This window comes from Cannabis sativa, chromosome 4 (genome assembly GCF_029168945.1).
Source record: "Cannabis sativa cultivar Pink pepper isolate KNU-18-1 chromosome 4, ASM2916894v1, whole genome shotgun sequence".
Classification (NCBI taxonomy): Eukaryota; Viridiplantae; Streptophyta; class Magnoliopsida; order Rosales; family Cannabaceae; genus Cannabis; species Cannabis sativa.
The window spans coordinates 15,855,338-15,879,639 of NC_083604.1; the positions used below are offsets into that span (position 1 = coordinate 15,855,338).

A 24,302-nucleotide genomic window follows, 5' to 3' on the forward strand; every position below is an offset into this window, starting at 1 on the left:
TGTTAATAGTATGCTGTCATGAGTTAAAGTAAATATAAAAATTAAAAATCCAAAAATATGAACAAATAAAAAACCAATTCCAATAAAGAAAAAAACATTATAGAAACAACAACTTGTCTATGATTATGAACATAATCTGGTAATAGAAAAAACAAAAGCTAAATAAAAAAAGTAGTATTTCCAACAACAACCAATAGATAACTAAGACAAATTCTTCTTTGGACCCTTTGGAGGAGCCTCATCTTCACTATCAATAAAATCCAATTCTTTCATGCGAGCATACTTATAGAACAACACAGCAAGCCTATCACGGTGTTTCTCAACATCAAATATGGGAGGAATCGGTTTCATATCAATGAAGTATTCGGCAAACGATGCAACGAAACAACCACAGTCACTGCAAAACAACCAAAAAACAACAGCAGAAAAACTTAAAAAAGGAAAATAACATACAAAATTTTAAAAACATTTGAAAATAAAAAATAAAAACAACTTACTTCGAGGTTTGTTGAGGCAAACCATCAACCTTAACAACTTCGAAAGGGTCTAAACAAACCGGTTTGTTTTCCTTTTTGAACTCATCAAACAAAGCAAAAAAGTGGGGCAACAACACCGCAAATGGCTGACAAGCTTTGATAGCAGCACTATCTTTCATAGCAGTCGACAAGGAGTTGTACATGTACATACGCCTTTCCTCAATATTCAATCGACCAAGAATCCAATGTGATTCAGTCTCCATATGGATGATAAACAAAACATGATCGCACAAATGCCAAGGGGAACCACATAACATTTTTCTACCTCTGATATAATCAGCAATGGCATGCTGGGCAGTTATCAAAGAAAGATTTTTTTTTCTGTGCAATAAATTGTTCATACAAAGCATGAATGGTTTTAAAGAATAAGGAATCGGTGGTTGTGAACTTAACCTTTGGCTCCTTTGCATACTTTCCTTTTTTACGTAGATAGTAAAAAATGATGTCCAGATGCTAAACAATAAAAAATGAGAAATGTTCGAAAATCAGAAAATGAATTATATTTCAACAACTAAAAAACAACCAACAAACAACATGAAGAAAACTATAGACTGAAATTTTTGAAAAAAATCAAAAGAAAAAATAAATTAACTTACAGAATTAGTTAAACATTGGCCAGGATATGGAAGCTTGTGGAACCACATCTTGGTTGCAACATCTTCCACGTCAAAACGAAAAGGGGGAACAATCTTATCCTTACCCTTCAAGTAAACCTTGTCCTTGTCATGCCTAACATTAAAAAAAAAAAATTGAAACATAAATAGTAAAGTAAAAAACAAAAAATACAAAAACACAACAAAAATGCTGAAAATAAACACTTACGGATCTTTCTTCGATCGGCGTCCTTCACCAAGCCACAAGTCAAAATCATTCTCGTCTTTATGTTCTACATCTTCACCAATCTTATCATCGAGAGGACACAACCCAGCCACATACTTAACAACTCCATAACCAGAACCATCTTTAGAACTAGAAATGGAAGAGTCATACTCCATAAACGGAGACGTCAGCGCTATGGGTTTCTTAGATTTCCTCTTGTCAACAAGAGGAGTTTCTTCAACGGGAATTGGGTCATCTTCAAGTTCAATGTTAGAATCAACATTGAGACCTGTTGCACCCATCTAATATATTTTTTCCACAAAAATGAAAGAAAAAAGACAGTGTTAAACACAAAAAGTATGAAGAAACTAAAAAACAACCAAAAAAAAATATACCTCAAAACAAACAAGACGACGATCCGTAACCTCAACATTTTCAGAAACTGAAATCTGTTTACAAGAATCACCACCAATTCCATCTGAAGACATCTGTTTATATATGGTATTAAAAAGTAATTAGAGCATGGTTAAAAAATAACAACCTTTACACAACCAAAAAACAACACAAAAGCAACATTACCATAATCTCAACTGCTTTTACACCGGACTGAACAGTAGCCTCAACATCTATTTGAGTAGGCCCGTCATTGAAATCAACGAAATTCTTGATACAGAAAATAAAGGAAAAAGAAAATGGAAAAAAAAAGTGAAGTTATTTTTTGTGAAAGACTTCAACAACAAAAAAAAAAACTACATAACAACTTAAAAACAAAATAAAAACAACAAGTAAAATAAGAAGACCAACAATAAATTGCGAACAACATAATCTATAAACACAACCATATAAATAACATAATAAATACAAATAAATAGTCTGAAAAATAGTTGTAAATTTTTTTTTTTTAAAAAAAAATAAAACATAACAAGAGACATAACAAGAACATAGAATTACAAGACCACTACCTAAAACGGACTTACAACAAAATAAACCACACAAAGTAACTAAAACCTAGTTACATTGTCTACTTATCTACCTTCTCCTCACTATCAGTGGATTCATCATCACTGCCCTTATCATTTTTTTCTTTTGAGTCAGAATCTTCATCAGCTTGACCATCCTTCTCTTCACCTTCACTACCCTCACCTTCTTCATCACCCATAACATTCTCTTCTTCATTGTCATCAGTTTCTTCAGATTCATTTAAATCAAAATCTGCTTCATCACCACTTCCATCATCATCATTGGAAGAGTCACTGCCTTTGTCCTATATTGAAATTACAAATTAAATTAGTATAAAACAACTTAAAAAAAACCGAAAAACAACTATTGAAAAACTAAAATACCTTGGCATAGGAATCGGCAAAAACAGTAGAAAACTGTGTCTGCATTGAAGCCATCTGAGCACCAAAAGAAACAAACTGTGCAGACACAAACTCTTTCAACTCAACCAAATCTGATGAAATCTTCTGTTGGGAAGTATGCAACAAATCGATCTTGACCTCCAACCCATCAAATTTCTCAGAAAAAGCATCAAGCTTGACAGAAATGTCACTCTGAGCAACAGTTGGCTCTTCGGGAACAGGAAGACTCTTGTAAGAGTTGTAGTCAGTGTCAAACTTGAAACTGCTCAGTTTCAAAGCTTTGAACTCACCAGCCGTGGGCCTCATATTTGAAAGTTGCAGCTGATCAAAAAACAACAAAATGAAAATTTCAATTATGAAGATTATTAATAATGAAAAACAACATAAAAACAACTACTGAAAAACCAAATTACAACAAACAGATATACCTTATCTTTAGAAACATCAAAAATAGTAGTCTTCAAAACTTTGAAAGTAGGCTGACTATTGCATGTCCACTGAGTGATCCTTGGAATACGAGAGTTTTCCTTTTGGCAGTACTTACCTTTCATGTACTTACAACACTCGTAGAACCAAATTTGAAGAACATGAGGACAACCAATCAAAGTGTAAAAAACACTCGGCCTCTTTCCCGAACTCCTTGCCTTCCTAACACCCTCAACCCAACTATCAAGCTTACCCTTCAATGAGGAAATATTCAATTCAAAAGAACTCCGGCCCCAAGCAAATTCATTGTACCTCCCACTATCTACAACATCTAAAATAGACTTAGGTACATTTTTATGCTTAGTGCCACTAAGCAAGAACCACTCCACAAAATACAAAACTGCCAACTTCACAGCATCCTCATCAGAATCACCCCACCTCTTGGTGGTAAAACATTCCCTAACAGATTCCTTAGTGATAGAGGACGAAGTTGGCCAATATTTTTCACAAAGACTATTAACGTCTTGCTTAAAATCTAAAACACTACAGTCACATTCACAGTCTAACCCAGTAATCAAAGCAAACTCCTCAATGCTAAACCTAAGCCTAACACCGCGTATCATTACCCACAACTCAGCATCATTAGGTTGCTGAACCTCCCGGAGCAACAACCCATGAAACACTTGGGGTTGAACTTTAAAATCAGGAAGGTTAAGGAAATGTCCAAAACAGGTTTTGGAAAACATTTCAAGCTGTACATCTGAAAGACAAGACTTAATGTTCTCTATCACCTGGAAAGTAGCAGTCGAAAAGGCTTTCGCAATGAAGAGATTCTTCTGGTCATAAATATAATCCCATTCCTGTATCAATTGAAACAAAATAAATCAGGACAAAAACAAAAAAAACTAAAACAAAAACAGAAAACAAATAATAAAAATAATTTTTTTTTAAAAAAAGGACACCTTAGGGGGATTTTTCTTTGGTAAGTCAAATCCTTCAACCTTCTCTGAGGTCCTAGCATGGACCTGCAAAAAAAAAAGAAATACAAAGTAAAACATAAGCAACAAATCTTAGATACAATAACAATGAAGATATAAAAATGTAGTAACCAAAATACAACCAATAAAAAACCTAAAAACAACGTTTATGAAACCCTTACAGTATGATAAATGTAAGAGATAAACAACTTTCAAAAAAATACAGTAACAACACTGTCACAACTTATAAAAAAAATAACTAAAATATTAACAACACTGTACAAGCTCGTTGTTATGAAATTTCAAAAATGGTAGTCGATAATAGTAGTGTGACAAACAACCGAGAAAAAACTCACAATAAACATATACAAAACTAAAGAATAAACAACACTGAAAGATCTTGTTGCAATTGAAATTAGTAAAATGCTTCTCAATACTAATAGTGTGTAAAACAACCGAAAACAAATTCACAATAAACATATAAACAACCAATGGGGAAAAGCAATTCAAAACTGTAACAAAATACGAATTGAACTGGGCAATTTTTCAACAACCAAACAACAACTGAATAAAAACAACAAAACAACATCAACCACAATACATGACAGAAATACATAAAGAACAACAAAAAAACATAAAAACATCCTAATAAACACCTAAATCAGTGACCTAAAAAGCTCATGTAAAAATTAACACAATAAAATGAAACCAAGCAATTTTAAATTACCTTCGATTTAACTTTAGGCTTTTGGTCCTCAGCATGCACTTCATCCTCAAAATCAGAATCTGAGGAAACCTAGAACAAAAAATGGGGAAAACTTTAAATCATCAAATGTAACACCACAAATAAAACAACCAGAAAAAAACTAAAGAAAAATTTAAAAACAACAAAGAGAAACTTACATCGCGTGCAGACTTGGAAATTTTTGCTCTCTTAGGCTTATGAGCATCGGCCTTAACTGGAAGGGCTCTTTTCTTAGTGCCCGATGTCTCTGGAACATCACCCACTAAATTTTTAGCAATTTTTTTTAACCCCATCTTAGCTTCGACTTTGGAAGTAACAGTTGGAGGCTTCTTCGATTTTTTAGAAAGTTTCTTCGCCGGAGATGGTGATTTCGAACCACTTCTAGTGGATGCCATTTATATAGAAAAAATATAGTGGAGGATGACAATGTAGGTTGAGGAAAACGTGGGTGAGGGCTTGGAGAAGGTGATCGTGGGAAGAAGAAATGGGTTAGGGCTTGATAATGGTGATCGTGGGAAGCTCGATTTGAAGAGTGGAAGAATCAGATAAATGAAAAATTCAAAAAAAAAAAAAATAAGAAAGGAGTTATGAGGTGGCGTGCGTGTACGTGTGTAAGGAAGAAGGGAAAAGGTAAAATTGTAATTATGAAACTTTTTGAAAAGTAAAATTGAAAAATGTAAAAGTTAAAAAAGTTTAAAAAACCGTGTATTGATAAAAATGTAAAAAAAGATGTCAATTTTGACATGAGGTGTAAAAATCTCAATGAAAAACATGTAAAGCAAGCATGAAAGGTGCAAAGAAGAATTTGAAGAGGAATATAATGCAAGTATTGTCCCTCGGACTCCGATCCAATCCAACAATTTCCCGATATTTCCAATGATCAACCATGTTGTCCCGCTACTAATAAAATTCTAAACCATATAAAAACGTGACTCTCTAATGGCCCAACGTCGCGTTCCACTGCCACTAGGCACAAAATACGATAAACAAGAAATACACATATATCATAAATAGCATAATCTGAATTCATATAAATCTCCACAAATGCGTAAATCATGATTTATAACTCAATCTCATAATTAAACTCTAATTATTTCATGATCTACTATATTAAAGTTAGGCGGTCTTTACATTGTTAGTGTTGTTAGCTCTAGCTCAATATATATAAAGCTTGTAATCTTTCATTCAAATAGATAAGAAAGAATTCTTTCGATTCTCTCTCATTCAAAACGAGGTGATACTTTGGGGAGTTTCAAATGAAGCCCTCCCTACAAGGAGTAGGTTGCATTTTTCTATCCATTGGAGGTAGTTAGGCAAAAAGTTCAAAGTCTTTCATGGATTTTGTTAAGTCTGAAGAATATTCTAGGTGAAATATTGAGCCCAGGAGACATAAGGAATGGATGGTTGGTGAACTCTAGCCATCGTTGATGGTGCTTTTTACAGATGCTACATGGAAGAATGGAGAAAGCAGGTTCAGCCATGGAAGCTGAATTAAGAGCAATTTTCCTTACAGTCCAATGGGTATAGCAGAAGTACAACTAGTTTGACAATTATTTTTTTTATGCTCAAGTGGTGGACTGGTGGAAGCTCTTTCCAAAAACATTTGGCAGCTTGTTTAAAATCTTTTTTTTTTTTTTTCAATTCTAAACTTTATAAGATCTTTTGATTGCTTTATATTTATAGTGCTAAAGGATTCTAGTCAAAATGTATTGCCAAATGTGAATAAAATAATATTTATGTTTCTTTCTATATTAATTAGAAATGGAATGTTTTTATTTCAAAATATAAATTTGTGTTATTTAGTTGCACATTGGTTAGAAATAGAAATTTTCTAGTAGAAAACTATATAAATATAGTTCATAGTAGGATTAGGAAAGCATACTAATACACAACACATATACAGATTCTCAACTCTCTTTAAGTCGAGTGTCTCTAATCTTGAGTTTGTCTCTAGAATCTTCATCTTCTCTTTGTCTCATATTATATTTGATTACAAAACTAACCTTCTCTTGACGATATTTATTACAATTCTCATCATCTTTATATTTTATTAATTTGTTTATGAGAAAAAACAATTTATTAACAAAAACTAATCTGGAAACAAGAAACTTCTCACTAAAACTAAAACTAAAGTGATCACCAATACCATATAGCAGTACGGTATATATATATATGTATATATATATATATATATATATAAAAGAAGAGTTCTCTGCTCACTAAACTAAAGACTATCAGTACGGTTTCATAAAAAAAAAAAAAAACTATCAGTACGGTATATATATATTGGCTAGGATTTTTTTTGAAATCATATTACTATTAGGATTATAATCATTTATATACAGAGAAGGGTATAATTGATTTTGCAGCCGAGAAGTTGCTTCGAACCAATCCAGTGGAAGACACAGAAGGGTTCTTCATTGCTCTGTTTGTTTGTGAGGAAGGGAGAGAAGCCCCAAACAAAAGATGAGAAGTAGTTTTCATATAGAATTTGTGTAGTTTTGATATCTGTTTTAGTTTGTAGCTAAGGTATATGTTGTTTTGTCTCAGAAATTGGCTCTTGGTGTCCAAGAGGGAAAGCTAATGTGTTCAATTACAATGGTATTCATTTTCCTTCTTTAATTTTGATTTGTGTATACAGAATGTCTAAGTAAAATTTTATTTATATAAAACAATATTGGATCTTTAGTTATGATTCTAAGCCCTAGAAATTGGAAGGGGTAAGTAATATTGGTACTTTTGTTTTCAAGTAATAATATTTTCATGTTTTGTTTCTTGGAGAACTTTACCACCAGATGCTTTTTAGAGCTTTAGCTCATCACTTCAAATATTGGATGTTAGTGCCTTTTTGCTTAAGGTAACTATAACTTCATTATTTTCATTTGAAAAACCGTGTTTTTGCAAATGTCAGTTGTATATAAGAAAATATAAAAACTGTAATCGTTTGCGGCGACGAAAGTAAGTACTCTACACAAAGAAAATTGGGTAATGTACGTACTATAAAATATTTACAGAAAAATAAATAACTTGACACAAGAGATTTATACGTGGTATCAGTGTTCTCCCGAACACTCCTAGTCCACGGGGCCACGCCCAGAGAATGAAATCAATTAATAAAGTATCAAAATTACAAAGACAATTGACTTAAACAAGTTTAGACTCCCTCTAAAGTATTGCCGCAATCCTTTGTAATCCACTTTATGAATCTGACTTCTTGAAACACCTTTAAGCCCGAACTCCCTTCGTCTTTGAAGTGTGAGTGCTTACTTCCTCCCGAAGTAAGGCTTCAACAAATCTTCTCCCGAAGACCAAGTGCTTACTTCCTCCCGAAGTAAGGCTTCAACAAGTCTTCTCCCGAAGACCAAGTGCTTACTTCCTCCCGAAGTAAGGCTTTATCAAGTCTTCTCCCGAAGACCAATCTCTTGTTCAGTCAAGTAGTTCTTCACAACCTCTAGGATAGAGTAAGAACAGAAATAGAACAACTAGAACCTAGATGAACAACTAGACTCTCACAAAACAAAGAAAGACTCTCTTCTCTCAAAAGATAAATGTAGAAAATGAATAATGGAAGAGGTAATTCGAATGGTTGCTCTCTAGGCTCTATTTATAGACCATAGAAACCAAAGAGGCAACCACAAGTTCGAATTAGCAGCTGTACAAAAACTTTCCAAAAGAAACACGATCTGCTACATCAGATTCGGATGCTGACGCAGCAGATCTGACCAAAAACGGGAAACTTACTAAAATCGGGTCCGATCTTCTATCAATGCTTGATTCCTGCCAAAAACAGATTAGATTAATCAGAGTTTTGTTTGAGTAAATATACTATTACTTACTTTTGGAACTTTCATGTACACGGCTACAAATTGAGCTTCTTTTAAGTGGAAATTTTCTTCACCATCTCTCTCTTTCTTCTTTTGTAGTCTCTCTCAATCATTCTATCTCAGAGACCGCAATAGAACGTGTGTCTAATTTCTATGGTTCCGTCTCAATCCTTCCTTCAAGTGGGAACACTAGAGGTATGAAAAGTGATCAATTTCCTATCCTCATTTACTAACTTAGTCCATGTGTTCTGGCTGTGTTCAATTCCAAATTCTGGTTCATTAATGGTTTCCATAGCAGCATCTTTGGTACTAGTTATCATAGGATTTTGAATAATAATTCTCAATGGCTGAAAAAGAAGTCGCATCCCCTCATGAAACAAGAGCTTGTTTTCTGCCTTTACTTTATTGATTCTTTCTCATTCATGGTTATCTGTTATTCTGATACAAATATTTTCTTACAGTTTTTAGACTGCAATTTTATTAAGACTTAACAGGTATACATTATTAAAGAATATTTTTTTTTCTCAAGATTTTGCTGATATATTTTACAAGCATTTTAATGGAAGACAATTTTCATCTCTAGAGGTATGTATGATTCACTTCAGTTAACCCCACACACATCCACTTGATATGTTTGCGTAAGCGCCCTCATCAGGAAGCTACTATATATATATATATTATGCTAATTAAGTATATAATTAGAACAAATTAAAATTATATTTTATTTATAACTCTGTAGTAGCAGGTGTCTGATTGATTCACAAAGATATCTTTAATATGTTTGTGAAGACGTACTCTGGCGCAGCTTTCTTTAATATGTTTGCTCATACACAACTCACCATGGCATGGCACCTAAAATGAGAAAACAGCTGAATTGATAACTTGAATTACCAAAGCTCCCAAGAGAAACAGACACTGACACACACAGCTGGTGGTGGTGGACAATTCCTCCTCTCTCTACTATACATCTTACCTTAATATATAAAATGTCTATCTAACCTATTTTGTTGTGTACTTAACAGACTATTATATATTTAACAGAATATTCCAAAAAAAATGTTAAACTTTAACAGACACCTATTCTATTTATAAAGATTATTCACAACCAAGACAACCATTCACAAACACCCATTCACATCCTATTCTTTCGCACAAGTATCAGGATCACTTTTTGTATATACATATAAAGGTGTCAAAAAACTAATAATAATAAAAAAAAAATAATTCCACAACTAGGAGAAGAAAGTAGAAAGCAAAGAAGAATGAAGAAAAATGGTGGAAATAAAACTTGCAGCCATGAAAATAGAAAGGAATTTTAACTGCTACAAGTAGCTTTTCGATTTTTTGAAGTATAATTTATATGTCTCTGTATAATGTATCTCTCTTCTACTCGTTTTGTTCTTCTTACAGAGTAAATACCAAAGATTTTGAATTACCAAAAACATTTATTTTCACTAATATACAATAGCGTTATATAAAAAAAATCATGTTGCCGGCGCTGGAGACTAAAACAAGGCCCCTCTCTCTTCGCTGAATCGAATGCCCGATCCCTCTCCCTTTGTGATTGATCTCTCTTCGCCTCGTATGTGTGTCGCTCAGACTCAAAGGTAGTGTAGTGGTTTCTTGTACCACTGGGAGAGAGGAAAGATATTGGGATATTATATATAAAAGTCAAAAATCAAAATGAAAAAGAAAATGATAAAATATTGGTTATTGGTTGTTGGTCTCTTGAGATTTGTTAGGTGGTATTGTTTGATATTGAAAAGTATAAACTAATCTAGAATATATGTTATTGTAATTATTATTGGTGATGGAATGTGAACATGGTTCAAGATACACTTAGTCATCGATATACTTGATTAATATTATTTTTGACTCTGTATCGTCAAAATGTTAGTCTATGAAAGTGTAGTGTTTGTAAAACATGTCGTTTGAAGGATTTGATGATATAGGAGTTTACATGCGTTTCACCCCGACTATGATTGAGGGTGGTAAATTGGTGGCGTTGCATTAGATAGGGGGCATGCTCGGGTGCAGCATAATTGTCACCCCGCAGATCCCGCCTTCGACGGGGACTAGGATGCCCTTAACCTCAACATTCTTGGCCCATCCTTGGCCGAGCCGTCTGCACACGTTCATAGTCGAAACAGACCTCAGATTTGTGGTCTTCGACTCGCCTGTACGGTCCAGTTGGACAGGGACAGGGCGGGGTGGACTGCTCGGAGAAGGAGGCAGTGCGGGGTCGGTTGTCGGTTGGCAGCTTACTGACGCATCCAGTAAAAATTAGAGCCAGTTATATACTTTTTAAACTATTATTTCATTTTATTTTTATTTGTTGAATAAGTAATTATTGACATGACATCGTTCTTAATTTTTATTATTATAATTACTTTTAATTAAATTGCAATTGCTTTTTTGAGTAATTATTTTATTTTATTATATTTTTAAGTATTTAACTTTCAATATTATTGTTTTGAAACTATTATTATAGGTAGATTTTATTAGTGCCATTAGTTATTAGAGAATTTTAAATTCTTAGTTATTAATAGAATTATAAGGTTATTGAATTGTTTGAAGTAGTTGGTGTTCAGGATATAATGCCAAGAGAAATTAACAAATATTGATAATAATTTCAAATATAATTATTAATTTGTAATGAAAATATAATGTAAAATTGTCAATAATATTTAATTATTTATTATGATTATTATTTTATTTTATTTTCCCTTACTAATGTATATTTTGTTTATTTGTCGTTAATTTTTTTTCTCTCTTCGAGGGAGTCAATTCTCATGAGCAAAAACTCCGTACATTTATGTTGCTTAGCTGATCCCTTCTCGCCTAGAGTTGTTCGTTGCTGGGTTATTGTTTCTTTTAAAGAGTGATTATGAAGGTGTTGAGATTCTTTCTACTCTTTTTCTGAGGATATCTCTAAGTGGGACTGTTGTTTTGTTATCTGTATTTCCGAGTGTATGTCTTCAATATATTATATGAAATGGTAATATATTCTCACCAATAAAATTGGTTATTATATTAAAAAAAAAACTAATAATGATTTACATACATAAATATTTATGTATATATTAAAATAATCATTATCAAGATAATTTATGTATATAAATATAAAAGCATCAAAAGTATCATATAATAGATAGTGGGAGATCGAAAGGAAGTTTTATATATAATATAAATGGGATGCGGGTTCAATGGACAAAAATTAAAAACTTGGTCAACTATATCTATTTCCTGGTCTCATCAGAATTTTCTGATAGAAGGATAAATTTATTTTAAGATTACATAATTATTTTCTTAAATCAAATGTACAAATAAATTTCACAACAGAACAAAATATTTAGGTTGAATGATGGTATTACATTGTTTCGACTCCCAAGCAATTCTTGTGTGAAATAATTCTAATACGTACATTTACATATTTACTGAAAATGAGTGGATTACTAAGTCTATTTCATCACTAATTATTTTTTTTATCTTATTGTAGGTATAAAAAAAATAAAAACGACAGGAGGCAGGCGATGTGATTGCAGGAAAATGAATGTTCGTCATCGGTATAGGCGAAAAAATTATCTACCTTCGGGATATTTTTTTGTTTTGAAATATTTTTTTTTAATTTATTTATATATTATTATTATTATTATTATTATTTTTAGGGAAATATATGCAAAATATTATTCTTATTCAAAATAGAAATTAAAGATAATAATTTTAGTTTTTAAAAATAATAATATCAGCACCATGTGGAAATATATACAAAAAAAAAAACCGTATTGTTAAATTTATGTATAAAAAATAATTAATACATTAAAAATTTTTAAAAGTTCAAAAAAAAAAAAATCAACATTGAACACCCAAATATATAAATAAAACAAAACTTTTACTTATTCAAAAAAAACACTTTTTTTTTTTTAAATTTTATAATTATATGCCTTATAATTTTATTTTACTATTTACTTGCAATATTACTATTTCTTAAAGTTTAATTTTTTAATTATGTCATAATATTGCATTTAATATTTTTAACTTATACTATTATCAAATATTTATATTTGTAACAATATACCTTTAATTTTATTAATCTTACAATATTATAGAATTAAACAGTATAAATACCACAATTAACAATATCAATCCAACAACATATATGACAGGAAAGCAAAAGTGATAGCTAATTATAAGTCATTGATACATACAAGTCCATCCAAGCGTAAAAATAATTATGTTTTTTAGTGTAAGATTATATGCTCAAATAAATGACAACACTAAAAGCGTATAATTTAATATAATATACTTATTTCAGCATATAATCTTATAATTTATTTATTTGTAAAAACTATGTGTAATATAAAGTAAAATAACTTTTAAGATCTAATGTAATATAAATAATAGATTATTCTAAAGAGATAACATTTCAAACTATATACTTATTTATTTATATAGTAATATCATCATTAATTGAAGACTAAAACTAACTTTTATAATTTATTTCTCTGAAAAAGATTAAATATATTGAAAGTATTTCTAATAAATTGTCAACTAAGTGTTGGATACTACAAATTTATGTTGATCAAAAGAAGATAAAAACTCAAAGATATATAAGAATTTTAATATATATTCTATTGAAGAAATAAAACAAGAAGAAATTGCTAAATTTTTATCTTAAATTATACATTGCATATAAGTAATAATTTAAAAATTATAATAAAAAACTTATCCTGTGTAATATTTTTTAAATGGGTAAACATCTTATCTTACAAAATATTTAATAAAATTTATAAATAATATTCTATTATTAAATTAAATATTTTACAAAAAAAAATCAAAAAAAAAAATATCAAAAACAAAATAACACGTGCCTCGCACGTAGTTGCCGCCTAGTTAGACATTAATACCCTAAATTTCTCTTATAAAAATGATCAGAATGTATATACAAAACAAAATATATTATAAATTTCTGTTATAATAATGATGACAATGTACATACAAAATAAATATATTATAAATTACCTTTATAATAATGATTACAATGTACATACAAAACAAATATATTACAGATAATAAAAAATTGTGGAATTGATGTTCGAAGTTGAAAAAATGAATTAATATAGAAGTATAGAAATGGAATGTCAGGGACTACTGCTAAACCAAGAATCATAAAAGGGAGGCTGTTCATCATCATCGTCGTCCTCGTATTCTTCTTCATCATCATCACCATCATCATTATCACCATCGTCGACGTGTTCAGAGTCTTCACCATCACCATCACCATCACTATCACCATCACCATCATTAGCATGATCTTCATCAGCGTCAATATCATTGTGATTTATTTGTTGATCACTTTCTTGGTGATCTTCTGAGAGAAGAAAGGGATGGTTTAGTAACATGTGAGCAGAAGGTCTATTATTAGGGTTCCTAGTAAAGCACTTGAACAAGAAATCCCAAGCATTCTTGGAAAGCCAATCCGAAGGTAAACCACTACATGGAGTGTCTATACTAATTATACTGGAAAGCTGATTTTCGGTGGGGTTATCATACCACGGCAGCACTAGTCCAGTCAACATTTGCAAAACCACACACCCAACTGCCCAAATATCACTCGCCTCTTCTTGAGTATTTTCTAATAAAGCTTCGGGAGAAAGATAATACAGAGTTCCTCCAACCTTTGACCTCCTCATGCACTCATCATCACCATTATTACTACCAACACTACTAGTCTTAGCCAGACCAAAATCAGCAATCTTCGCCACAAAACCATCGACGCTATAAGGACTATTATCATCATCATCAGCCACCAGTAGAATGTTTGCGGGTTTCAAATCACAATGCACCAAACCCTTTCCATGAATAAACTCAAGCCCTTTAAGAATGGAGCAAGTGTGTGCCTTCACTTCCCACTCACTCAATCCATCTCCATTATTCTTACTCTCGATCGCACTAGCCAAGGACCCACCTGATGCATACTCCATCGCCATATTTACCTCCCATTTATTATAATTATCTAATTGACCGTAGCACTTAACAATAAAAGGACTGGAACCAAGAGACTCATACACTTTCATCTCCCTAACTAGATCCTTTGAACAAGTATTATTTAGTGCAGATTTTACTGCCAAAAGCTCAGGCAAATCTTTATAGTGCGGTGGTCGAGGTTCTTTAAACTTAACCAAGTTAACACATCCAAAACCTCCCCTTCCGAGTAACTTTTCCTTCACCCATCCACCATACTTGCTACGTTTATTATTTCTAGAATCTTCATCTTCTCTTTGTCTCTTATTATATTTGATTACAAAAGTACCCTTCTCTTGACGATATTCGATCACCATTCTCATCATCTTCATATTTTATTAATTTGTTTCTTAGAAGAAACAATAATTTATTAAGAAAAACTAATGAATGCGTACAACTAAAACTAAGGTTGATATAGCCCCACTAAACTAAAGTCTAATTACTAATTATTTGTTTAAAAATATTCTCTCTCGTCACTAGTGACTAGTAGCTATATATAGATGTATATGTAACCTATTACTATTAGGATTAGGATTATAGTTATGTAATTTTGATTTTAAAAATGATTATGTTTTATTTTTTAATTAAATGATAGATACTTTTATTGGGATAATTTAATTATTTGTAGTTTTCGTGTTTTATGTATAAGATTTTTGTTTTTGAAATGATCATATTAGTATTAGGATTATAATAATTAATTCTGTAATTTTGATTTAAAAAATAATTAATATCTATCTTTTTGGACTAGACTACGACTGACCTGTGTTTTGACTTGGGCTTCGTCTTCGACTTTCTTCCGATCATAAGCTTCGTCTTTCTTCTTCCGATCATAATCTTCATTTTCATTGAAAAGTATAACAACCATTTTATTTACTTGAAAGAAAGAGGAATTGTAAAGAGATTTTTTCTATTATAAACTTAAAATGTAATAAATTTACATTTATGACCCTAAAAAAGGAAATAAACAAAAATAGAATCTATAAAGTTGTTAATTACAAAAATGCCGGCCAAGCAAAACGGAACACCATCTTCTTCGTGACCCAGCCGCACCCTTCTTCGTGACCCAGCGATCCAACCCCAACAACCCAATCTCAACCATCTTTCTTCCAAAACCAGCAAAATCAAAATCTAAAAAAATGTAGAACTCCTAGGAAACAAGCTGAATCCCGAAAATCCAAAATCAAAAACGAAAAGGAAAAAAAAAACCAGCAAATCCAAAATCCAAAATCAACCAAAATCAGCAATCTTCGCCACAAAACCATCGACGCTATAAGGACTATTATCATCATCATCAGCCACCAGTAGAATGTTTGCGGGTTTCAAATCACAATGCACCAAACCCTTTCCATGAATAAACTCAAGCCCTTTAAGAATGGAGCAAGTGTGTGCCTTCACTTCCCACTCACTCAATCCATCTCCATTATTCTTACTCTCGATCGCACTAGCCAAGGACCCACCTGATGCATACTCCATCGCCATATTTACCTCCCATTTATTATAATTATCTAATTGACCGTAGCACTTAACAATAAAAGGACTGGAACCAAGAGACTCATACACTTTCATCTCCCTAACTAGATCCTTTGAACAAGTATTATTTAGTGCAGATTTTACTGCCAAAAGCTCACGCAAATCTTTATAGTGCGGTGGTCGAGAAAAAACTACAGCAGTAGATGAAGATTTCGACTTCACCGACTATGCAAAGCTTGTGGCTGCAGAAATGGTACAACAACTAGAAAACAACCAGGAAGAAGAAGAGGAAGTGGACAACACAGAAATGATGATCATCAATGACAAACGACATGAAACAATAGAGAAGGGGAAAATTTACAAGGACAAAGAAACATTGATAAGTACACTATGCTACTTTGCAATCAAGAAGACATTTCAATACAAAGTAGTGAAATCTTGCACAAAAGAATACAGCATAGTGTGTTTGGACACAAACTGCAAATGGAGTTTAAAGGCTACAAAAAATGGAAACACAGAAACATTCATAATAAGGAGCTACGAAGAAGAACACACATGTGCAGTTACAATAAGATTTGGAGATCAACGACAAGCTACATCAAAGTTGATAGCAGATTTTGTAAAACCAAAATTCTTGAACCTGAAAACAAAGTGCAGCCCTGCAGACATAAAGACAGAAATGAAAGACAAATACGGAATAAAGATGAATTACATGAAAGCATGGCGTAGTAAAGAGCGAGCACAAACCCAGCTACATGGAAATGCTAAAGAGTCGTACAATCTCTTGCCAAGATACCTGTACATGCTACAGAAAACAAATCCAGGTAAAAAAAATTTAAAAATTTTACTTTGAAAATGTTTGTGAAAAAACAGTTGTTTTTGCGTTGTTTCCACTTCTATGCTGTAATTCTTCTGCAGGTCTTTTTGTTATGTCCCTTTTGTCCACACTTGCCACACTTGTTTTGTTTCTTTGTTTCCCAAGCTGCTGCCATTCTTCTTTTCCTCGGCCTTCCAGACTTGATTCTCTCCTTTGGAGGCAACACTATGATGTCTTCAAAAAATTCTGGAAGTTCCCATTCTCTTACGTTTCCAACTGGGTATACTGTTTCTTCATATGTTTGCAGCCATGCTTTTGATGTGTAGTATTGTGCACAGTAGTTGTATGTGTTTATGTTCAAGTCCTTCATGACGGCGACTGCATGGTTACATGGCATTTCATCTTTTTGAAATCTATTGCATGTGCACGTCTTCTCCTTCAAGTTTACTATTCTTGTTCTGTCTTCATCTATCACCTCAAACAGGTTTTGGTTTGCTGGTTTCACCTGCATGTTTTAAACCAACTTTAAAACAACCAATAAACTATGCAAAAATAACTGTTTTCATTTTACTTTATGCGAACGATAATCTCAACTTACTGTTAGTCGCAATGACTGTACATAGTTCCCTATGAGTTTTTTCTCAGATGATGGTGTCAGCCTTGTTGTGCATTTTTGTGCCTCCTTTCTATTATTGTATGTCCACTCTTGCATTTGTGCCCTCAAGCACTCCATTAATGTTGTCACTGGTGTTTCCCTTGCTGCTAAATTTGCTGAGTTCAGTGCCTCAGCTATGTTTGATGTCATGGTAGAGTACCTGTAATTTGGACAGTTTCTATCATAGTTCTACTTTTGAAAAAAAAACTTAAACGCAACGCAAAAACAACGCAAATACAACGCTTTAAATATCTGAATATATCATTAATTTTATCCTTCTTATTAGTTTTCACCTGTTGTTTTCTGAATGATACCTTGACCATTTTTCATGGCCAATTTTTTCCAGGTACGGTCTTATGCGCTTATCCAAGTTGTCTAGCTCCCTCATATGGAATTCAAACTCTATTTCTGTGTAAGCTTTTGCAGCTGCAAAGAATGGCACTCTGAAATGATTTGCATTTTTTTTTAATTTTGTTTTGAGGTTCGACAAGAGGTGGAAGATGCAGTAGCCATGTGTTATTTCAGGGAACACTTTCCTAGTTGCTTTGATGATGCTTTCATGTCTGTCTGATATTAGGCATTGACATTCTCGAACCCCGAATGCTTCTTTTATTTTTTTTAAGAACCACTCCCACGATTTATCGTTCTCAGAATCAACTATGCAGTATGCTAGTGGAAAAATTTTCGATTCTGCATCTTGTGTGTTGGCAGTGAGCAACGTGCCTCCATACGCGGCCTTTAGGAATGTACCGTCTACCACGATGATTGGTTTGCAGTTTGGCCAACCTTTTATAGCAGCATTCAATGCAACAAATGCATATTTGAAACTGTCATCATCATCTTTCTCTATGTCTATTAATGTTCCTGAATTTTAATCAAACAGGATTTTTTTTACCTGGATTTGTTTTCTGTAGCATGTACAGGTATCTTGGCAAGAGATTGTACGACTCTTTAGCATTTCCATGTAGCTGGGTTTGTGCTCGCTCTTTACTACGCCATGCTTTCATGTAATTCATCTTTATTCCGTATTTGTCTTTCATTTCTGTCTTTATGTCTGCAGGGCTGCACTTTGTTTTCAGGTTCAAGAATTTTGGTTTTACAAAATCTGCTATCAACTTTGATGTAGCTTGTCGTTGATCTCCAAATCTTATTGTAACTGCACATGTGTGTTCTTCTTCGTAGCTCCTTATTATGAATGTTTCTGTGTTTCCATTTTTTGTAGCCTTTAAACTCCATTTGCAGTTTGTGTCCAAACACACTATGTTGTATTCTTTTGTGCAAGATTTCACTACTTTGTATTGAAATGTCTTCTTGATTGCAAAGTAGCATAGTGTACTTATCAATGTTTCTTTGTCCTTGTAAATTTGCCCCTTCTCTATTGTTTCATGTCGTTTGTCATTGATGATCATCATTTCTGTGTTGTCCACTTCCTCTTCTTCTTCCTGGTTGTTTTCTAGTTGCTGTACCATTTCTGCAGCCACAAGCTTTGCATAGTCGGTGAAGTCGAAATCTTCATCTACTGCTGTAGTTTTTTCTCTGTTGTTTTCTGGTTGTTGTATGGTTCATTCTGATGACACTGTTACTGTTTCTAGGAAAAATGTATCAACTTCACCAGATCCCATCGTACGCGCGAGATAGTTGTTGCTTGGAAGTTGTTGCCGTGTTGTTTCCGTGTTGCCGCAAGTCTTCCCGTGCCTTTGCGTTGTTCTCATACGATTCCATGATCATATTGTTCCACACCATTGTTTGGTTAGGTGGTGCCGTGTTACTGGTTTTGTTCACACACAATGGGTACCTTGTGAAATCAACCTCCTTCGTTAATAGCTTTATGTAGAACAACAGACTTTTGTCATCCTTGATTTGTAGTGGTTGGCCTCCTTCCTTCAGTTGATATTTCAGTTGTAGTTGTGTTGATTCATGGTTGCATTGGAGTTCTTCCATCATTATTCTCATTAGTTCCTCAAAAGTGCACTTGGTCGAAATTAATTCTCCACTTGATTCATAATCAACATAGTTTTTGTGGTCATCCCAATGCCCATTGCTCTGCACCAATATTTGTAATGGTTCCGTTTCCTGAAATAATGTAAATTATTTACTTGGTTCAGTTTTTGTAGTTGCAAACAACTATTTTAATCTGTCAAAACAACCAATAAACAACTCTTTCCAGCAATAACTTATGCATCTAACACTTTCATCTGGCCGACTATTTATATAGGTTAAATCAACTATCAAACAACTATTTTAAAAGCAATCAGTAATTAATAACAATAGATTCATATTTTGTAGTTTGTAGATCCCAAACAACTATTATTCCACTGTAAAACAACTTGTAAACAACAGTTTTCAGAATAAAACACTGTAGCAACTATTTATATGCGTTAATGTTTATTTTCATGCAAACCGTTGTTGTTTTTTTCTCAGCTTCATCAATATTTCATTATTATTTCAATTTAATCCGGTTTTCATCAATTAATATCAAATTTCTATTCATCTACACTAAAAGATGTTTTCACGTTCATGAAAAAATTTGTTTACCTTCAATTCTCCTTCTGATTCAATCATGGGTGAGTTTCTTTGATTTCCAGCTCTCCTTCTACTCGGTTCTTCTCCTCTGATCGCGATTTCTTTGTTCAATGATTGTTGTTTTTGAGTTTTTTTTGTACATCAATGGAGGTTTCCTGGTTTTTTTTTTCCTTTTCGTTTTTGATTTTGGATTTTCGGGATTCAGCTTGTTTCCTAGGAGTTCTACATTTTTTTAGATTTTGATTTTGCTGGTTTTGGAAGAAAGATGGTTGAGATTGGGTTGTTGGGGTTGGATCGCTGGGTCACGAAGAAGCTTGCGGCTGGGTCACGAAGAAGATGGTGTTTCCGTTTTGCTTGGCCGACATTTTTGTAATTAACAACTTTATAGTTTCTATTTTTGTTTATTTCCTTTTTTAGGGTCATAAATGTAAATTTATTACATTTTTAGTTTATAATAGAAAAAATCTCTTTTTCATTTACATACAAATTCATAATAATCTAAACACACACAAAACAAACATATAAGTATAAGTAACTCAAATTTAGGTGGCGTTTGGTAACACTTTTTTAATCAGTTTTCTGTTTTTAAAAGTGGAAAAGTGAAAAAAAAATTCAAAAACATGTTCTATATAACTGTTTTTACTTTTCAATTTTTATAATTAGAAATCAAAATTTTAAAAATAAAAAAAATTACTTTCAATATTTTTTTAAACAGTTTTTTTTTCTTAATTAATCTTTTGGATTACGACCAGACCCGGACCCAAATCCCCTCCCCACAGCCCGACTTTTAACTTGAACCCGAATCCGACCCCGGACCTAGACCCGACTTAAATAAAATCAAAAAATAAAAATAAAAATGAATTTTACAGAACACACTTTTGTTTTCTGTTTTTAAAATTGAAAAACAAAAGTGGTTACAGAACGTATTTTTGTTTTTAAAAAATAAATTTTTTAAAAATAAAAATTTTACTTTCATTTTGTGATTAAAAAATTAAAAAACAAAAGTGTTACCAAACGACACCTTAATGTTTAGAATTTGGAAAAGAACACAAAACAAGACAAGACCACTCATACTTCAAACAAACTTATCAAAATCTTTAACTATAAAACAAAGAAAGTTGTACACTTTAAAAAATAAATCAATTATTCACACAGCCTTGTTATCTTTTTTTTTTTTGAAACACACAGCCTTGTTATCAAACACTAAAAACTGGCATATGTTAATAAATAACAATTGAAAACAATGTAAATTTAGGCATTTGGACAGGTACCCCTTCTGTCGAGTTTAGATCCAATTCAAGCATCTTTTTGATTTTAATACAAGCTGATGTTGTCTTCTTTTTGTTTTCTTTTTGCTATTTTTTTTTTTTATATTTTTTTAATTTACATTTATATTATTTTGGGCTAAGACTTAAGAGTACATTTATTTTAGATATAATCAGATGGTAATCCATATATACTCCATAGTAAGATTAGACTATGAGTGAACCATATATTAAGAAACAATGAATCTAAAACATTTTGAAAAAAACTAAAAATATAGTGACTTAGTTAATAAGGATGGAGTTTCTAATAATTAAACTTGTACTGAAATAACATAAAGATATGTAATTATCAGAAACAAAATAAATTTGGTGTACGTTCTGCCATAAAGCTTAATTTTTTATAAACTCCAAACCATTTGCGTGCAAGTAAGTCTACAGTACTTCCAAATTCAACACAAATTTTCAAAGAAAAACATTATTGAGTATTTACAATTCCTCTTTCTTTCAAGTAAATAAAATGGTTGTTATACTTTTCAATGAAAATGAAGATTATGATCGGAAGAAGAAAGACGAAGCTTATGATCGGAAGAAAGTCGAAGACGAAGCCCATATATATATACCGTACTGATAGTTTTTTTTTTTTTTTTATGAAACCGTACTGATAGTCTTTAGTTTAGTGAGCAGAGAACTCTTCTTTTATATATATATATATACAAATATATATATATACCGTACTGCTATATGGTATTGGTGATCACTTTAGTTTTAGTTTTAGTGAAAAGTTTCTTGTTTCCAGATTAGTTTTTGTTAATAAATTGTTTTTTCTCATAAACAAATTAATAAAATATAAAGATGATGAGAATTGTAATAAATATCGTCAAGAGAAGGTTAGTTTTGTAATCAAATATAATAAGAGACAAAGAGAAGATGAAGATTTTAGAGACAAACTCAAGATTAGAGACACACGACTTAAAGAGAGTTGAGAATCTGTATATGTGTTGTGTATTAGTATGCTTTCCTAATCCTACTATGAACTATATTTATATAGTTTTCTACTAGAAAATTTCTATTTCTAACCAATGTGCAACTAAATAACACAAATTTATATTTTGAAATAAAAACATTCCATTTCTAATTAATATAGAAAGAAACATAAATATTATTTTATTCACATTTGGCAATACATTTTGACTAGAATCCTTTAGCACTATAAATATAAAGCAATCAAAAGATCTTATAAAGTTTAGAATTGAAAAAAAAAAAAAAAGATTTTAAACAAGCTGCCAAATGTTTTTGGAAAGAGCTTCCACCAGTCCACCACTTGAGCATAAAAAAAATAATTGTCAAACTAGTTGTACTTCTGCTATACCCATTGGACTGTAAGGAAAATTGCTCTTAATTCAGCTTCCATGACTGAACCTGCTTTCTCCATTCTTCCATGTAGCATATGTAAAAAGCACCATCAACGATGGCTAGAGTTCACCAACCATCCATTCCTTATGTCTCCTGGGCTCAATATTTCACCTAGAATATTCTTCAGACTTAACAAAATCCATGAAAGACTTTGAACTTTTTGCCTAACTACCTCCAATGGATAGAAAAATGCAACCTACTCCTTGTAGGGAGGGTTTCATTTGAAACTCCCCAAAGTATCACCTCGTTTTGAATGAGAGAGAATCGAAAGAATTCTTTCTTATCTATTTGAATGAAAGATTACAAGCTTTATATATATTGAGCTAGAGCTAACAACACTAACAATGTAAAGACCGCCTAACTTTAATATAGTAGATCATGAAATAATTAGAGTTTAATTATGAGATTGAGTTATAAATCATGATTTACGCATTTGTGGAGATTTATATGAATTCAGATTATGCTATTTATGATATATGTGTATTTCTTGTTTACCGTATTTTGTGCCTAGTGGCAGTGGAACGCGACGTTGGGCCATTAGAGAGTCACGTTTTTATATGGTTTAGAATTTTATTAGTAGCGGGACAACATGGTTGATCATTGGAAATATCGGGAAATTGTTGGATTGGATCGGAGTCCGAGGGACAATACTTGCATTATATTCCTCTTCAAATTCTTCTTTGCACCTTTCATGCTTGCTTTACATGTTTTTCATTTACATACAAATTCATAATAATCTAAACACACACAAAACAAACATATAAGTATAAGTAACTCAAATTTAATGTTTAGAATTTGGAAAAGAACACAAAACAAGACAAGACCACTCATACTTCAAACAAACTTATCAAAATCTTTAACTATAAAACAAAGAAAGTTGTACACTTTAAAAAATAAATCAATTATTCACACAGCCTTGTTATCTTTTTTTTTTTTTGAAACACACAGCCTTGTTATCAAACACTAAAAACTGGCATATGTTAATAAATAACAATTGAAAACAATGTAAATTTAGGCATTTGGACAGGTACCCCTTCTGTCGAGTTTAGATCCAATTCAAGCATCTTTTTGATTTTAATACAAGCTGATGTTGTCTTCTTTTTGTTTTCTTTTTGCTTTTTTTTTTTTTTTTTTTTAATTTACATTTATATTATTTTGGGCTAAGACTTAAGAGTACATTTATTTTAGATATAATCAGATGGTAATCCATATATACTCCATAGTAAGATTAGACTATGAGTGAACCATATATTAAGAAACAATGAATCTAAAACATTTTGAAAAAAACTAAAAATATAGTGACTTAGTTAATAAGGATGGAGTTTCTAATAATTAAACTTGTACTGAAATAACATAAAGATATGTAATTATCAGAAACAAAATAAATTTGGTGTACGTTCTGCCATAAAGCTTAATTTTTTATAAACTCCAAACCATTTGCGTGCAA

At 31.9% G+C, this 24,302-nt stretch overlaps 5 protein-coding genes across 13 annotated transcripts; all 5 read right to left on the minus strand.

The window, feature by feature from the left end:
* Window positions 1–58: 58 nt before the first annotated feature.
* On the minus strand, window positions 59–2,035 carry LOC133036683 (uncharacterized). Of its 7 annotated transcripts, none has more exons than XM_061113338.1 (4): window positions 1,935–2,035; window positions 1,781–1,843; window positions 498–1,657; window positions 59–397 (listed from the first exon to the last, which is right to left on the minus strand). In XM_061113338.1, exons 3-4 carry the CDS (start codon window positions 944–946, stop codon window positions 202–204), a joined length of 645 nt encoding a protein of 214 aa, XP_060969321.1. In that variant the 5' UTR covers window positions 947–1,657; window positions 1,781–1,843; window positions 1,935–2,035; the 3' UTR covers window positions 59–201. The 7 variants fall into 7 exon arrangements, with proteins under 7 accessions (XP_060969321.1, XP_060969320.1, XP_060969319.1 ...); XM_061113337.1 differs by having other exon boundaries at window positions 1,751–1,843; XM_061113336.1 differs by having other exon boundaries at window positions 498–1,843.
* Window positions 59–6,517, minus strand: LOC133036682 (uncharacterized). 2 transcript variants are annotated; one of them, XM_061113333.1, is made up of 3 exons: window positions 4,847–6,516; window positions 2,699–4,167; window positions 59–2,619 (listed from the first exon to the last, which is right to left on the minus strand). In XM_061113333.1, the coding sequence occupies exons 2-3, from the start codon at window positions 3,020–3,022 to the stop codon at window positions 2,377–2,379; spliced, it is 567 nt and encodes a 188-aa protein (XP_060969316.1). In that variant the 5' UTR covers window positions 3,023–4,167; window positions 4,847–6,516; the 3' UTR covers window positions 59–2,376. The 2 variants fall into 2 exon arrangements, with proteins under 2 accessions (XP_060969316.1, XP_060969315.1); XM_061113332.1 differs by lacking the exon at window positions 59–2,619 and having other exon boundaries at window positions 3,028–4,167; window positions 4,847–4,915; window positions 5,023–6,517.
* A 5,288-nt stretch (window positions 6,518–11,805) lies between these two features.
* LOC115713400 (mitogen-activated protein kinase kinase kinase 20-like) lies at window positions 11,806–18,055 on the minus strand. 2 transcript variants are annotated; one of them, XM_061113342.1, is made up of 3 exons: window positions 17,948–18,055; window positions 17,598–17,814; window positions 11,806–17,504 (listed from the first exon to the last, which is right to left on the minus strand). In XM_061113342.1, the coding sequence occupies exon 3, from the start codon at window positions 15,042–15,044 to the stop codon at window positions 13,830–13,832; it is 1,215 nt and encodes a 404-aa protein (XP_060969325.1). In that variant the 5' UTR covers window positions 15,045–17,504; window positions 17,598–17,814; window positions 17,948–18,055; the 3' UTR covers window positions 11,806–13,829. The 2 variants fall into 2 exon arrangements, with proteins under 2 accessions (XP_060969325.1, XP_060969324.1); XM_061113341.1 differs by having other exon boundaries at window positions 17,598–18,048.
* Window positions 17,079–19,255, minus strand: LOC133036810 (uncharacterized). The gene is made up of 4 exons (XM_061113561.1): window positions 18,550–19,255; window positions 17,969–18,518; window positions 17,598–17,814; window positions 17,079–17,504 (listed from the first exon to the last, which is right to left on the minus strand). Exons 1-4 carry the CDS (start codon window positions 19,121–19,123, stop codon window positions 17,079–17,081), a joined length of 1,767 nt encoding a protein of 588 aa, XP_060969544.1. The 5' UTR covers window positions 19,124–19,255.
* A 7-nt stretch (window positions 19,256–19,262) lies between these two features.
* On the minus strand, window positions 19,263–20,644 carry LOC133036811 (uncharacterized). The gene is made up of 2 exons (XM_061113562.1): window positions 20,190–20,644; window positions 19,263–19,727 (listed from the first exon to the last, which is right to left on the minus strand). Exons 1-2 carry the CDS (start codon window positions 20,214–20,216, stop codon window positions 19,263–19,265), a joined length of 492 nt encoding a protein of 163 aa, XP_060969545.1. The 5' UTR covers window positions 20,217–20,644.
* Window positions 20,645–24,302: the final 3,658 nt, after the last annotated feature.